At 44.1% G+C, this 16,255-nt stretch overlaps 1 protein-coding gene across 1 annotated transcript in view; it reads right to left on the reverse strand.

Moving 5' to 3' along the window:
- kcnb1 (potassium voltage-gated channel, Shab-related subfamily, member 1) overlaps positions 1-16,255 on the reverse strand; it is a 74,078-nt gene that overhangs the window by 6,230 nt on the left and 51,593 nt on the right. Inside the window, exon 3 of the mRNA XM_014132333.2 lies at positions 32-242. Coding sequence (XP_013987808.1) covers positions 32-242 — 211 coding nt within the window. The remainder of the gene's footprint in view (positions 1-31; positions 243-16,255) is intronic.

Raw genomic sequence — 16,255 nt, forward strand, 5'->3', positions numbered from 1 at the left:
ATGAATGCATATTAAGAACGAAAGTGTTCACCTTTGATGAACTTCCATTTGGTGGGCGATGAGAGGAAGCGGAGGAGGTACTCCATAGTAAACCAGGCGATGCAGACGGCCTCTACATGGGCCAGCTGAGGGTTGTCTGAGGCATGTCCAAATTCGTCTCTGTCCTGCAACTCAGGCAGGGTGTTGAGGGACAGGGCGATGGTGGACAGCCCGATAAACAGGATGGAGATGATGGCTAGGATCTGGAGAAAAGAGAGAGATGTTATCATTGAGGAGAATCTGCGACACAAAGGCTGAGTTTACACAGGCAGCCCATTTCTAAAATTCTTTCCATTAGTTAGTCTTTTAACCAATCACATCAGATCTTTTCACATCCGATATTTTTCAGAGCTGATCTGATTTGTCAAAAGACAGCCAGAGACATTGTCTGTGTCCCAAATGTCACCCAATACCTTATACTGTATAGTGCACTGCTTTTGACAAGGGCCCATAGGGTGCCAACTGGGAGTATGGGACTCAGTGTCATTATCAAATAGATTATCAGTATCATAATCAGGGCTCTATAGTGCTAATATTTTACTGTACTGGACAACTCTGAAAAAAATCTCCCACATAATAATTGTTTTAATAATAAGGCTTCGCTGTACCGTTGTTGCCGAGTGCAGATTCATTAGTGTTAAGGTTGCGCCATTACTACGGCGAAAACGGCTTGCATCTAACCCAACCAGTTCAAAAGATCTGGGACCTCATCTATAACCGCTGCATACATTTTACACAAAATATCTCCCTGCGCCATTTCTGAAAAGACTGCGCACGCACAAAAATATTGATACATTAACTTGACGTACGCAATACATACGCATCTTTCCCGTTATAAATCAGACCTATCCTAAAACTGTGTACGTGTGAACGAGCACTGTAACTCTGGCTGAAAAACCATCACCTGTAAACAGATCTTTTGAATTCAATACTGTTTGGCATTTACTTTTTCCCAAACCAATGTGCTGCCCTCCCCGAAAATGATTCTAGGCATTCTACAAGGTGTCGGAAACATTCCACAGGAATGTTGGTCCATGTTGATGCGATGGCATCACACAGTTGCTGTAGATTGGTTGGCTGCACCTTCTAAAGATGCTCCATTGGGTTGAGGTCTGGGGACTACGCAAACCACTCTAGTAAACTAAACTCGCAGTCATGTTCCTGGCAATATTTTTCCACTCTTCAATTGTCCAGTGTTGGAAACCATCAAAGTCAGAAAAGGCGAGGAATGTATTATGCAATGATCATGGAAATTAAGTAAATAATAGGAAATTAGATGCCTATTTCAAATTATTTTAGAATGCAAAGATGAAATAAACTGATTTTCGCGCCTCTCACTAACAGCAAATGATTGAATCTTGTTATTATATTAAGCTACCTGTTTTTTTGTTACGAATAAGAGTGTCATCATATATTCCCCGTTTGCACAAGTCGACTACTTTTGGCTTCTTTCAATGCAATACTTGAACCACTAGAAACTGTGCGTAGGCCTACGTATAGTCTAAACTGAAGTTTGCGGGAGGTAAAGCACATTCTCAAGTTCAGGTTTTATAAATGCCTATTTTTGCGTGAAAGCTGGTGCGTGCATGTTTTGGGGCATATTTTGAGCAAATGCAATGTTTATAAATGAGGCCCCTGACCCATATTACTGGTAAAACAGTTGTATCTTCCTATAGCAGATCACCGGGACTCTCATTTTACATTCAGAAACCATGTCGTGCATAGCTGCTGGAAGTAAGGTTGCCCTAAAAAAAATAAACAAATAAAAGTACAAAATAAATAAATAGGCCTTTATTACACCTGTATTAGCAGCGAAAATACTCCTGTTGATTGTGGCATGTGGAATGTTTTCCCAATCCTCTTCAATGGCTGTGCGACGTGGCTGGAGATTGGTGGGAACTGGAACACGCTGTCGTACATGTCAATCCAGAGGATCCCAAACATGCTCAATGGGTGCCATGTCTGGTGAGTATGCAGGCCATCGAAGAACTGTGACATTTTCAGCTTCTAGGAATTGCGTACAGATCCTTGCGACATGGGGCCGTGCATTAACATGCTGAAACATGAGGTGATGGCGGTCGATGAATGGCACAACAATGGGCCTCAGGATCTCGTTACTGTATCTCTGTGCATTCAAATCATCATCGATAAAATGCAATTGAGTTCATTGTCCGTAGCTTATGCCTGCCCATACCATAACCCCACCGCTACCATGGGGCACTCTATTCACAACGTTGACATCAGCAAACCGCTCACCCACGCGACGCCATACACGTGGTCTGCTGTTATGAGGCTGGTTGGATGTACTGCCAAAGAGAAATGAACATTACATTCTCTGGCAACCGATCTGGTGGACATTCGTGCACTCAGCATGCCAATTGCACTCTCCCTCAAAATTTAAGACATCTGTGGCATGGTGTTATGTGACAAAACTGCACATTTTAAAGGTGTCTTTTATTGTCCACAGCACAAGGTTCACCTGTGTAATGATCATGCTGTTTAATCAGCATCTTGATATGCCACACCTGTCAGATTTTTGTGCGCATATAACTTTTCTAGGAGATTTTATTTCAGCTCATGAAACATGGGACCAAACACTTTTGCGTTTATATTTTTGTTCAGTGTAATCTCAATGACAGGTATTCTTATAAAACATTTTGCTTTTATAATTAACTAATGTGTTTACAGTGTTACATATTAGTTACATATTGCATATTAGACGCTGACACGGTCACTACGTCACACTGCTTCTTGACACAATGCCCACTTAAACCAGAAGCCAGCCGCACCAATGTGTCAGCGTGCACTGTGCCCGGCCCGCTAAAAGAGTCACTAGTGCGCAATGGGACAAAGACATCCCTGCCAGCCAAACCCTCCCCTAACCCAGAGGATGCTGGGCTAATTGTGCGCCGCCTATGGTGGTTAATTTCTTTACTATCAAAGGAGGAGAGACAAACTTATCACACAAGTCAGAGTTATACTTAAACTAAATCCTTAATCACTTATTAATAAGGGAGCAGGTCAATACAACGCACACTTATAAAGTGAATCGATTGAGTGCTCTATGATAATGATGGCTGGTCATGGCTGGTCGACGATTCACGCTCAGATGATTCGTTGAGAGCCCCGAGACAAAAGTACAAAGGTCTTTTATAGCCAAGATACATCCCTTTCAACCTACAGAGAGGGAAAAAAGTATTTGATCCCCTGCTGATTTTGTACGTTTGCCCACTGACAAAGAAATGATCAGTCTATAATTTTAATGGTAGGTTTATTTGAACAGTGAGAGACAGAATAACAACAAAAAAATCCAGAAAAACGCATGTCAAAAATGTTATAAATTGATTTGCATTTTAATGAGCAAAATCAGCAGGGGATCAATACTTTTTTCCCTCACGGTACATGACGAACAACAGATGGGTATATAGAATGGGTCACAAGGTTAAGATTTGTATGAAAGATACCTATAATACATAGCAGACAGTGTCTGCTGTGTCAACAGTTTTCATTGTATAGAGACCAGTGTCTGTCCCTCCAACTCCAAACTGGAACCATCTCTTCCTGGTACGGTATAGAACAGAAACATTAACTCAAGCTCTGGAATGCTCTTTAGGTTTTATCACCCAAAAGACATCGTAAATCTCTCCTGTCAGTGTTATCTCACATAGGCCCATCCTCAGTAAAACACACACACAATAGTTAAGAATACTCTATTCTGTTACATAAAAAAAACATTTGATGCAATAAAAGTATTATAACATAATCTTGCAATTTTTACACCATACGCCCCATAGGTCTCTCGGTCACAACAGAGCCTGGACTCAAACTAAGAATCTCTAGTGGCACAGCTAGCCCTGCGATGCAGTGCCTTAGACCACTGCGCCACTCTGGAGGCCCTAAGAATTTCTTCTTAACTGACTTACCTAGTTAAATAAAGGAAAAATTTTATTAAAAAAATGCATGGTTGAATTGCTGCAAAGAAACCACTACTAAAGGACACCAATAATAAGAAGAGACTTGCTTGGGCCAAGAAACACGATAATTAGACCGGTGGAGTCTGTCCTTTGGTCTGATGAGTCCAAATTTGAGATTTTTGATTCTAACCGCCGTGTCTTTGTGAGACATAGAGTAGGTGAATGAATGAACTCTGCATGTGTGGTTCCCACTGTGAAGCATTGAGGAGGAGGTGTGATGGTGTGGGGGTGCTTTGCTGGTGACACTGTGATTTATTTACAATTCAAGGCACACTTAACCAGCATGGCTACCACAGCATTCTGCAGAGATATCCCATCTGGTTTGCGCATAGTGGGATTATCATTTCCTTTCCATCAGGACAATGACCCAACACACCTCCAGGCGGTGTAAGAGCTATTTGACCAAGAAGGAGAATGATAGAGTGCTGCATCAGATAACCTGGCCTCCACAATCACCCGACCCTAACCCAATTGAGATGGTTTGGGATGAGTTGGACTGCAGAGTGAAGGAAAAGCAGTCAACAAGTGCTCAGCATATGTGGGAACTCTTTCAAGACTGTTGGAAAAGCATTCCAGGTGAAGCTGGTTGAGAGAATGTGAAGAGTACGCAAAGCTGTCATCAAGGTAAAGGGTGGCTAATTTGAACAATCTAAAATCTAAAATATATTTTGATTTGTTTAACACTTTTGGTTACTACGTGATTCCATATGTGTTATTTCATAGTTTTGATGTCTTCACTATTATTCTACAATGTAGAAAATATAAAAAATAAAGAAAAACCCTTTTGACTGGTACTGTATATCAGATATATGCAATTTAGCCGACGGTTTCATCCAAAGCGACTTACTGTTAAGTTCAGTGAGTGCATTTCTGAGTGCATTATCAGAGAAAGTATCAGAGCAGAGACAGGTTATGTGAGCACTTTGCATGGCAAAACAACAAACAACTTTAAGGTACAATGTGAATTGGAAATTTTTCTTTTTCTGTTTTGTGTCTACACATCTGTCACATATTTCATTTTAATGTATGGTTTATTAATAAGGGGGAAAAAATACAACTTCACCCTGCACAGTGTTATTGTAGAAATTCATTAAAAAAATGCATGCTGTCTTGAAGCCAGTGTGCTGGTTCCAATCAACCACCCCACAATAAAAAAGCTGACAAGTCTTTGTGTGTGTTTGGTTGGAAGCTCAGCCTAATGCAAGGGGACTGACTTGGAACAGTTATTAACTCATGACCCACTTATCTGACTACAATTGCCTGCTAGCTATGAGTGAGCGTCAGAGTGTGAGATAATGCTTAGCCAGCAGAATGGCAACAATCTGACAGTTCAACCAACATACAAAATACAAAAAGGTCAAACAATGGATGGAAACAGCTTTTAGAGCACAAGGAAGCCCGAAAGTAGAAAAGTCATATTGTTAAATGTAAATTCATGCAAAATATTTTTGCCATTATACATTTCATAAGTCTGTTTAATTTTCTATCTAAAAGGTTGAATACAAAACCTTTTTTAGAACAAACAAGCCTTACGTAACAGTTGCTTTATTCAAAAGTATTCCGACTGTATTCAAATACAAATGAATTCCAATGGTATGATATATATCCCAAGATAGGTCCCAAGGTTACTGTTGTCTGATCTTGATGTTATCCAACAACGGTAGTGCTTTAACCAGTGGTTAACTGTAGTAACATTGGATATAATCCATCTCTCCAGAGCATGTATGGAACATGTGTGTATACCAGTGGAGGCTCCTCAGAGGAGGAAGGGGAGGACCATCCTTCATAAAAAAATAGTGAAACATTTAAAAAGCTATCCTTTTTAGATAAAACTATACTAAATATATTCACGTCACCAAATAATTTATGAAAACACACTGTTTTGCAATGAAGGTCTACAGTAGCATCTATAGCACTCTGTAGGGTAGCACCATGCTGTAGCCGGAGGACAGCTAGCTTCCATCCTCCTCTGGGTACATTGACTTCAACACAAACCCTAGGAGGCTCATTGTTCTCACCCCCTTCCATAGACTTACACAGCAATTATGACAACTTCTGGAGGACATCCTCCAACCTATCAGAGCTCTTGCAGCATGAACTGACATGTTGTCCACATAATCAAAGAATCCGAGAATGAATCTAGTACTGAAATAATAAGATGCGGCTAGCTAGCAATGCAGTGCATAAAATGTGGTGAGTAGTTGGCTCAGAGAGAGAAAGACAATAGCTGAACCATTTTGAACAAATGTATGTACTCAATGAAGGAATGAAGAAGAAGCTAGCAAATGCAGCTAGCTAGTTTAGCCTACTCAAACACCCGGCTCAAACAAAGGGAGCTCGCTATGACTATCCAACACAACACTGGAACTCTTCCAAGTCAAGGTACATTTTTGGTTTTACCAATTTATATTACCACCAGGGCCTGGCGGTGTAGCTGCTAAACTGCTTACTGACTGTACAATGTACTGCATGGTTGTTTACTAACACGTTAGTTCTATTAGCCACGTTGATTATGATGTTACTTTAGCTAATATGGTGAGAATGATGTAGGCTGTGTGTAGAGGTATGATATGGTTTGGCTTGAAAAGTTTTTTTCACCTGGTCACATACAGCTGATGTGTTGTGCATTGAAGTACACAAGCGAAGGGTAAAGGTGAGAGGAGGAGAGCGCGTAGATGCGAGAAAGAATACAACTTGGCTGCTATGAAAGTGAACTGTGTTTGCGTGTGATTAGGGGTGTATTCATTCCGCTGATTCTTCTGTTGAAAAACATTTCTCAAACGGAACGAAACGGGGATAAACATACCTGAATTTGTCCAATAGAAACTCTTGTTTGCAACTGTTGGACTAATGATTACACCCTAGATCAGCTAGATGCAGGTAAGAGTGTGCAAGGTGGTATTGAATGTGTAAATGTCTGTCACCTCAAATCTTTTCTCGACCTGTGTGCACCTTCGTTGTAAACCTTAATTCATAGGCTAGGTTGTGGCAACCTCATTATTGTTATAGGGAAAATTAGAGTATCATGTAGTAGCCTAAACCTATTGATGTTACAATGAACTGGGTGAATGGAATATGAATGACAGTCATCCAATATGGTGTAATAGAAATATGGACATACTCATGAAAAAAAATAATCGTCCTCCCTCATCTTAAATGGTGTACACTGGTGTATACGGTGTGTGTGTGTGTGTGTGTGTGTGTGTGTGTGTGTGTGTGTGTGTGTGTGTGTGTGTGTGTGTGTGTGTGTGTGTGTATGAAACGTTAACTGAAAGTTAGCCTCAGGCTCAGTGTGGCTAGTCCAGTGTGACAGGTCTAAAAAAGCCGATAGTCTCTCACGTGTCTCACACACACACACACACACACACACACACACACACACACACACACACACACACACACACACACACACACACACACACACACACACACACACACACACACACACACACACGCACACACACTGGGGAACACTTTCCGGTCTGTCTGCCTGGCTGCCCATTACTCACAGTGACTTATCCATGTTTCCCTCTAGCTGACCATTCAGGATATCACTCTAGCTGGCCCTTCAGTCCTTTTCCATTGACACGAGTATTAGGAGGAGATGATGGAATCAGCACTTCTCAATCCCATAGCCTGAGTGGCACAAATCGAGCAGATGCTTTCTCTACATGATCTCCCAGAGCCAGCCCAGGCATTACAATACAATAGGCCTCTGTAGTGACTTGACTAAATAATAATGATTCAGAGAAGCATAAAATGACATGTATGTGCTTTAATACATGGATTTAGATCTATTATAATGACACCATGCTGCTGCTTCTGTTCCAACCACAGTGTGTTTGTTATGATGGGTAATTGCTGTTTGTATTTCATTTGCTCCCAAGTGTGTGTGTTTGTGTGTGTTTGTTTATGTGTGTGTGTGTGTGTGCGTGTTTGTTTGTGTCTCGTGAACACACACACACAACTGTCCCACCGGCTGTTCAGTCCCATCAAGTCCAGTCCAGTTAGTCCAGAAAATTCCAGCCATTCCAGTCCAGTCCTATAGTTTCTCGAGTCAGACGACTTGCTTCAGCAATATTTGAATGCCTATAGGCTTATGTTTTTCTAAAGTCCAGATTTACACCTGTCTCTCTTCTCTCTCACACACTCGGTTTAGGCAACAGCTACTCTATGGCCTACTACTCATCAGTAGATTAGGTTACTAGCCAACAACTCAGTGTTCATTATCCTAAACTCACCCTGACAACTTGCCAACTCATCTGTATATTTTTTAGGACTATTTTCTCATCATTTTATTTCACTTACTCCTCCAATCACACCTGCAACCCTGAACATGTGACTATTAAACACTGAATCTGAATCTGAAGTATTACTCACCTGTTTTACGTCCTTGCTCACCCATACTACATGTAGTCTTACAAAATGACTAGTTTACAAATGGATGACCCAACCACAGGGGCGTAGCCATGGGTGGGCCTGGGTGGGCTCAGGCCCAACCACTGGGGAGCGTACTTGTCAGTGTTCCAAACAGGACATTATTTGTATTTTTCTTTAACACAGTACTTGACTAACATAAGCTAACATAAGCTAACATATGTGATTGTTTAAAAATGTAGACCCCCTTAAGGTATCCCCCAAAAATATTTTTTTAAGTATTTGTTGGAACATTGAATTTGGCCTTACTGCTATGAGCCCATAGAAACACATTGAATAACAGCTTCATACATGGATAAACAGATAGTCAACAAAGATTCTAAAGGAAGTTTGTTCTGAAGTGTCAGTCCTATATCTGCAAGATATAAGAAAGATCAGGAAATGTTTCTTTCTTTCTTTATTTTTACATGTATTTAACCCCTTATTTTAGGCACTAAACTACTTCCATATATACTTCCATTAATTTTAAAACTTGTACAGGGTTACCTTCAGACGAATCTTGTGAGTCTTTAGAGGAAAACAATCCGAACGTGACTACCATACCCCGTTCAAAGGCACTTACATTTTTTGTCTTGCCCATTCACCCTCTGAATGGCACACATACACAATCCATGTCTCAATTGTCTCAAGGCTTAAAAATCCTTCTTTAACCTGTCTCGTTCCCTTCATCTACACGAATTGAAGTGGATTAGTGACATCAATAAGGGATCATAGCATTCCCCTGGTCAGTCTATTTCATGGAAAGAGCAGGTGTTCTTAATGTTTTGTATAATCAGTGTACGTTATTTATAATAAGGGGTAGGCGTACGTGGAGAAAATCAGACCTCTCTTATTATATATAAAAATAGGCAAATGCATGAAACAACATTTATTTCCAGTCATTGTAAATAGCCTATCATTTAAGAATTTAATGTAATTGGAAATAGAACCTTGCCCTGTGCTTCTCTGCCCATGCACTATAGTTAGGCTCTATAAGCTATTGATCATTTTATTGATATCACACAATACATTGTAGGCGAACTTGATCTCCCATGCCCAGCAGAGAATTGCACTCCGCTTGCATTTTGACTCATAAAGCGATCTCAACTAAGAAAAGGTTGGTGTTATACTGTTATGTTCTTATGTTATGTTGGTGCCCACTGCTATGGCCTATTATTATGTGTAATAACATACTGTTAGGTTATAATTACAATTTCCTTTGATGGTGTTTTATATGCAGCGTGTAACCTAATGCAAACCTGATCTACGGTGATATGCTCCCGTGCCGGTGTTTAATTAACACTAGAAAGGCCTCGTTGGACCCCCCCTTCGGGCCTGTCACACCCTGATCAGTTTCACCTGTCCTCGTTATTGTCTCCACCCCCTCCAGGTGTCACTTGTTTCCCCCAGTGTATTTATCCCTGTGTTTCCTGTCTCTCTGTGCCAGTTCGTCTTGTATGTTTCCAAGTCAACCAGCGTTTTTCCCGTTCTCCTGCTTTTTGCATTCTCCTTTTTCTAGTCCTCCCGGTTTTGACCCTTGCATGTTTCTGGACTTTGTACCTGCCTACCTGACCATTCTGCCTGGCTTGACCACGAGCCTGTCTGCCACTCTGTGCCTCCTGGACTCTGATCTGGTTTTGACCTTTTGCCTGTCCACGACCATTCTTTTGCCTACCCCTTTGGATTAATAAACATTGTAAGACTCCAACCATCTGCCTCCTGTGTCTGCATTTGGGTCTCGCCTTGTGCCTTGATAGGGCCAACGACGTGTCTTTTGAAAGTCAACGATCTAATAAATACATTTCATATATGCTTTCGGAACAATAATCATTTGGTTGTGTTTATGAAGGTCTTAGGTAACATTAAAATATGAAAGAAAATGTATTTCAAGGAACACAACAGCATTTTCATTAGTTTATGTAACACTAGGCTATATGTACAAAAGAAAGATAACTAAAACAACACAATTCAAGTGTTAAAATCCATTAAAAAACATCACAACTCAGATCATGTAAGGGCTGTCTTCAGGAATGGACCAAAATGCAGCGGAGTTAGTGTTCGTCATATTTAATAAAGCAACAGAGAACACTATACAAAACAAACTGAGAAAACCGACAGCCAACAGTCCTGTCAGGTGCAAACACACTAAACAAGAAACAATTACCCACAACCACAAGGAAAAACACACACTGCTATATAGGACTCCCAATCAAAGGCAACTCAACACACCTGCCTTCAATTGGGAGTCCAACAACCAACTCACACGTAACACAAACCCCTCTGCCACGTCCTGACCAAAACTAATACATTTGCTCCCTCTGCTGGTCAGGACGTGAGAGTACCCCCCCTAAAGGTGCAGACCCCGGAATGCACCTTAGAAAAAGAAAACACAAAAAATCCCCAATACCCCAACAAAACCAATAAACAATACCCCCTAGACAATAAGGGAGGGAAGGGAGGGTGGCTGCCGTCAACAACGGCCCTGTGCTACACCCTCCCTCCCCAACCCACCTATCCTGGAAGTGGCTCAGGTGCGGGACGTGAACCTCGCTCCACCTTCGGCGTCGCCCACTTCGGTGGCGCCGATAGCTGCGCCGGGCAGACGGGCCACTCGGGCTGACCCTGGCAGACAGGCGGGCCACTCGGGCTGGTCCGGAGGACAGGCTGGCCACTCGGGCTGGTCCGGAGGACAGGCTGGCCACTCGGGCTGGGCCGGAGGACAGGCTGGCCACTCGGGCTGGGCCGGAGGACAGGCGGGCCACTCGGGCTGGGCCGGAGGACAGGCGGGCCGCTCGGGCTGGGCCGGAGGACAGGTGGGCCGCTCTGGCAGACCCGGGCAGTCGGGCCGCTCTGGCAGACCCGGGCAGTCGGGCCGCTCTGGCAGACCCGGGCAGTCGGGCCGCTCTGGCAGACCCGGGCAGTCGGGCCGCTCTGGCGGCTCCGGGCAGTCGGGCCGCTCTGGCGGCTCCGGGCAGTCGGGCCGCTCTGGCGGCTCCGGGCAGTCGGGCCGCTCTGGCGGCTCCGGGCAGTCGGGCCGCTCTGGCGGCTCCTGTCTGGCGGGCCGCTCTGGCGGCTCCTGACTGGCGGGCGGCTCTGGCGGCTCCTGACTGGCGGGCGGCTCTGGCGGCTCCTGACTGGCGGGCAGCACTAGCGGCTCCTGACTGGCGGGCAGCTCTGGCGACTCCTGACTGGCGGGCAGCTCTGGCGACTCCTGACTGGCGGGCAGCTCTGGCGACTCCTGACTGGCGGGCAGCTCTGGCGACTCCTGACTGGCGGGCAGCTCTGGCGACTCCTGACTGGCGGGCAGCTCTGGCGACTCCTGACTGGCGGGCAGCTCTGGCGACTCCTGACTGGCGGGCAGCTCTGGCGACTCCTGACTGGCGGGCAGCTCTGGCGACTCCTGACTGGCGGGCAGCTCTGGCGACTCCTGACTGGCGGGCAGCTCTGGCGACTCTTGACTGGCGGGCAGCTCTGGCGACTCTTGACTGGCGGGCAGCTCTGGCGACTCTTGACTGGCGGGCAGCTCTGGCGACTCTTGACTGGCGGGCAGCTCTGGCAGCTCCTGACTGGCAAGCAGCTCTGGCAGCTCCTGACTGGCGAGGCTGGGCTGACGCTCTAGACGCCTGATGCGTGGGGCTGGTACTGGACGTGCCAGCCTGGAGACACGCACCTCCATGCTAGTGCGTATAGCGGGAAACACCGGACTGTAGAGGCGCACTGGCGGTCTTGAGCGCAGGGTTGGCATCACCCCTTCAGGCTCGATGCTTACTTCGCCCTGGCACATGCGGGGCGCTGGTACTGTGCTTACCGGCCTGAAAATCCCAGGCCTCACCACAGCCCCAACCCCAAAGCACGGGACCTGTCCAGTCTGTTTCAGCCTAAACAGGGTACGGAGAGCTGGCCTGGGGCTCCATCCTCGCCCGTCAAACAGCCCTTGTGCCCCCCCAAAAAAATGTCTTGGGGCTGCCTCTCGGGTTCCCTTACCCGTTGTGTTCCCCAGTCCTCGCCAGAATTCCTCCGCTGCTTGGTCCTGTTGTGGTGTGTAATTCTGTAAGGGCTGTCTTCAGGAATGGACCAAAATGCAGCGGAGTTAGTGTTCGTCATATTTAATAAAGCAACAGAGAACACTATACAAAACAAACTGAGAAAACCAACAGCCAACAGTCCTGTCAGGTGCAAACACACTAAACAAGAAACAATTACCCACAACCACAAGGAAAAACACACACTGCTATATAGGACTCCCAATCAAAGGCAACTCAACACACCTGCCTTCAATTAAGAGTCCAACAACCAACTCACACGTAACACAAACCCCTCTGCCACGTCCTGACCAAAACTAATACAATTGCTCCCTCTGCTGGTCAGGATGTGACAGATCATTAATTATTATTTTGTTATGGTCAGGTCTTAAGGAATGCATTCATGAATTTAAGAAAATGCATTTCAAAAGATTACTCTGTTTTGAGTGTTGCGAGAGCAAATGGGGAGCGCATGTAATAGCAGTAATTCTGTAAATTGTTATATTTTGAAATAGAGCTTTTAGAGTTGTTTGGCAAGGTTATGTGATTTGGAAACTGCAGAATCTGCTTTTTCTGATACATTATGACCTGCTTGTGACTCTGTAGGAGAATTTGTCAAAGTCACTTTTTGGCACTCACTCATCAGAATTTTGTCAATTTAATAATGTCTTTAGGCTAACTCTATTATGTGTGAAATTAGTTTTGATATACATAGTTTTGATGTATTTCAAACATTATGAAGACCTTCCTAATATTGAGTTGTCCACCCCCCTCCTTTTGCCCTCAGAACATCCTCAATTCTTCAGGGCATGGACTCTACAAGGTGTCGAAAGGGTTAAATAAGGGCTGAAAGAGAGCGCCACCATGTGGTGATCACCGATAGAGGTGCTGGTTTAGATATAGGTGCAACTGTCCCAGTGTCCCGGTAATAGGATAGAAATTACCAGTAGGAGACAGGGATACAATTCACACTTCATTGCCACACTCAAGACAGGCACACATACACAGCAGACAGAAAGTTGACTGATGGTATTGAATAGTGATAGTGGTTGTCTACAAGAACAGACAAGAGAACAGCATGTATAAATGCGGAAGACACATTTCAGTTAAAGGCATTCAGTTGTACAACTGACTAGGTATCCCCCTTTCCCTTTCCCTTTATTGCATTACGTATTAGCATAGGCTAATATGCTATAGTACACTATGGACAGAGCTACTGGCATGTATTAGCAACTAAGCTAACAGTACGGATTACACAGAGAAGCTAGTAGCAACCAACTAATGTAGCACACAATATGACACACAATGTGCATTCGGAAAAGTATTCCCCTTGATTTCTTATTCTAAAATTGCTTAAATAAAAAAAAAAAATCCTCTTCAATCTACACACAATACCCCATAATGACAAAGCGAAAAGAGGTTTTTAAAAAAGAAATACCTTATTTACTTAAGCATTCAGACCCTTTGCTATGAGACTCGAAATTGAGTTCAGGTGCATCCTGTTTCCATTGATTATCCTTGAGATGTTTCCTCAACTTGATTGGAGTCCACCTGTGGTAAATTCAATTGATTGGACATGATTTGGAAAGGCACACACCTGTGTATATATGGTCCCACAGTTAACAGTGCATATCATCTGGGGATGGGTACTAAAACATTTCTGCAGCATTGAAGGTCCCCAAGAACACAGTGACCTCCATCATTCTTAAATGGAAGAAGTTTGGAACCACCAAGACTCTTCCTAGAGCTGGCCACTTGAGCAATAAGAAGCCTTGGTCAGTGAGGTGACCAAGAACCCGACTCTGACAGAGCTCCAGAGTTCCTCTGTGGAGATGGGAGAAGCTTCCAGAAGGACAACCATCTCTGCAGCACTCCACCGATCAGGCCTTTATGGAGAGTGGCCAGACGGAAGCCACTCCTCAGTAAAAGGCACATGACAGCCTGCTTGGAGTTTGCCAAAAGGCACCTAAAAACTCTCAGACCATGAGAAACAAGATTATCTGGTCTGATGAAACCAAGATTGAACTCTTTGGCCTGAATGCCAACCGTCACGTCTAGAGGAAATGTGGCACCACCATCCCTACGGTAAAGCATAGTGGTGGCAGCATCATGCTGTGGGGATGTTTTTCAGCGGCAGGGACTGGGAGACTAGTCAGGATCGAGGGAAAGATGAATGGAGCAAAGTACAGAGAGATCCATTATGAAAAGCTGCTCCAGAGCTCTCAAGACCTCAGACTGGGGAGAAGGTTGACCTTCCAACCTTCCAACGACCCTAAGCACACAGCCAAGACAACGCAGGCTTTGGGACAAGTCTCTGAATGTCCTTGAGTGGCCTAGCCAGAGCCCAGACTTGAACCCGATCTAACATCTCTGGAGAGACCTGAAAATAGCTGTGTAGCGATGCTCCACATCCAACCTGACAAAGCTTGAGAGAATCTGCAGAGAAGAATGGGAGAAACTCCCCAAATACTGGTGTGCCAAGCTCGTAGCATCACACCCAAGAAGACTGAAGGCTGTAATCGCTGCCAAAGGTGCGTCAACAAAGTACTGAGTAAAGGGTCTGAATATTTATTTAAATGTCATTATTTCGCAAAAAGAATACGCTGTTTTTCTTTGTCATTCTGGGGTATTTCGGGTGTAGATTGATGAGGGGGAAAATGATTTCATAAATTTTAGAATAAGGCTGCAACGTAACAGAATGTGGAAAAAGTCAAGGGGTCTGAATACTTTCTGAATGCACTGTAAAGTTGGGCTAGCATAGCATAGGGTAATACACAGGATACAATTAGTGACTAGCATGATTAACAAGATATACAAAATTAACTAGCATGATATGCTAGCAGGGCACAGGCTTTGGGTAGCAGCCCAACTGTAAAATGGTGCCGACAGATTGGGCAGCCGTGCTTCTAGCTCCTAGGCAACTTTGCAGTATTTTGTTTTTTTATGTGATATTTCTTACATTATTAGCCCAGGAAATTTGTTGTGTTATTACATACAGCTGGGAAGAACTTTTGGATATCAGAGTTGCGCTAACTCACCAGCATTACCAGCATTACGACCAGGAATACGACTTTCTTGAATCAGATCCTTTGTTCGTATCCCCCAGGGCAATTGAACTGATTCCAGAGGCTGATCCAAAACACCTCCGGCGGAGAAGATGTATTCGGATTGGACTTTTAGTCTGACTAAGGAGGTGCGCACCACCCACCGCTTCCGAGTAAATTATCCGCTAATGTTCAGTCTATGGATAATAAAGTTGACGAGCTCAGGGCGAGGATCTTCTTTCAGAGAGACATCAGGGATTGTAACATACTTTGTTTCATGGAAACATGGCTCTCTCGGGATATACCCATACTCAGTCTCAGTCCGTACAGCAGTTGGGTTCTCAGTTCATCGCGCAGACAGGAAGAAGAAGGGCAGGGGTGTATGTTTCATGATTATCTACTCATGGTGTGACTGTGATAACATACAGGAACTCAAGTCCTTTTGTTCACCCTGTGTAGAATACCTTACAATCAAATGCCACCGTATTACCTCCCAAGATAATTATCTTCGATTATGGTCAGAGCCGTGTATATTCCCTCTCAAGCCGATACCACGACGGCCCTCAATGAACTTCACTGGACTTTATGCAAACTGGAAACCACATATCCTGAGGCCGCATTTATTGTAGCTGGGGATTTTAACAAAGAAAATTTGAGGAAAATGCTACTGAAGCCCTATCAACACATTGACTGTAGTACTCGCACTGCTAAAACACTCTACCACTGCTACTTCATCTTCTGGGATGCCTACAAGGCCCTC

Source organism: Salmo salar, chromosome ssa12 (genome assembly GCF_905237065.1).
Source record: "Salmo salar chromosome ssa12, Ssal_v3.1, whole genome shotgun sequence".
Lineage (NCBI taxonomy): Eukaryota > Metazoa > Chordata > Actinopteri > Salmoniformes > Salmonidae > Salmo > Salmo salar.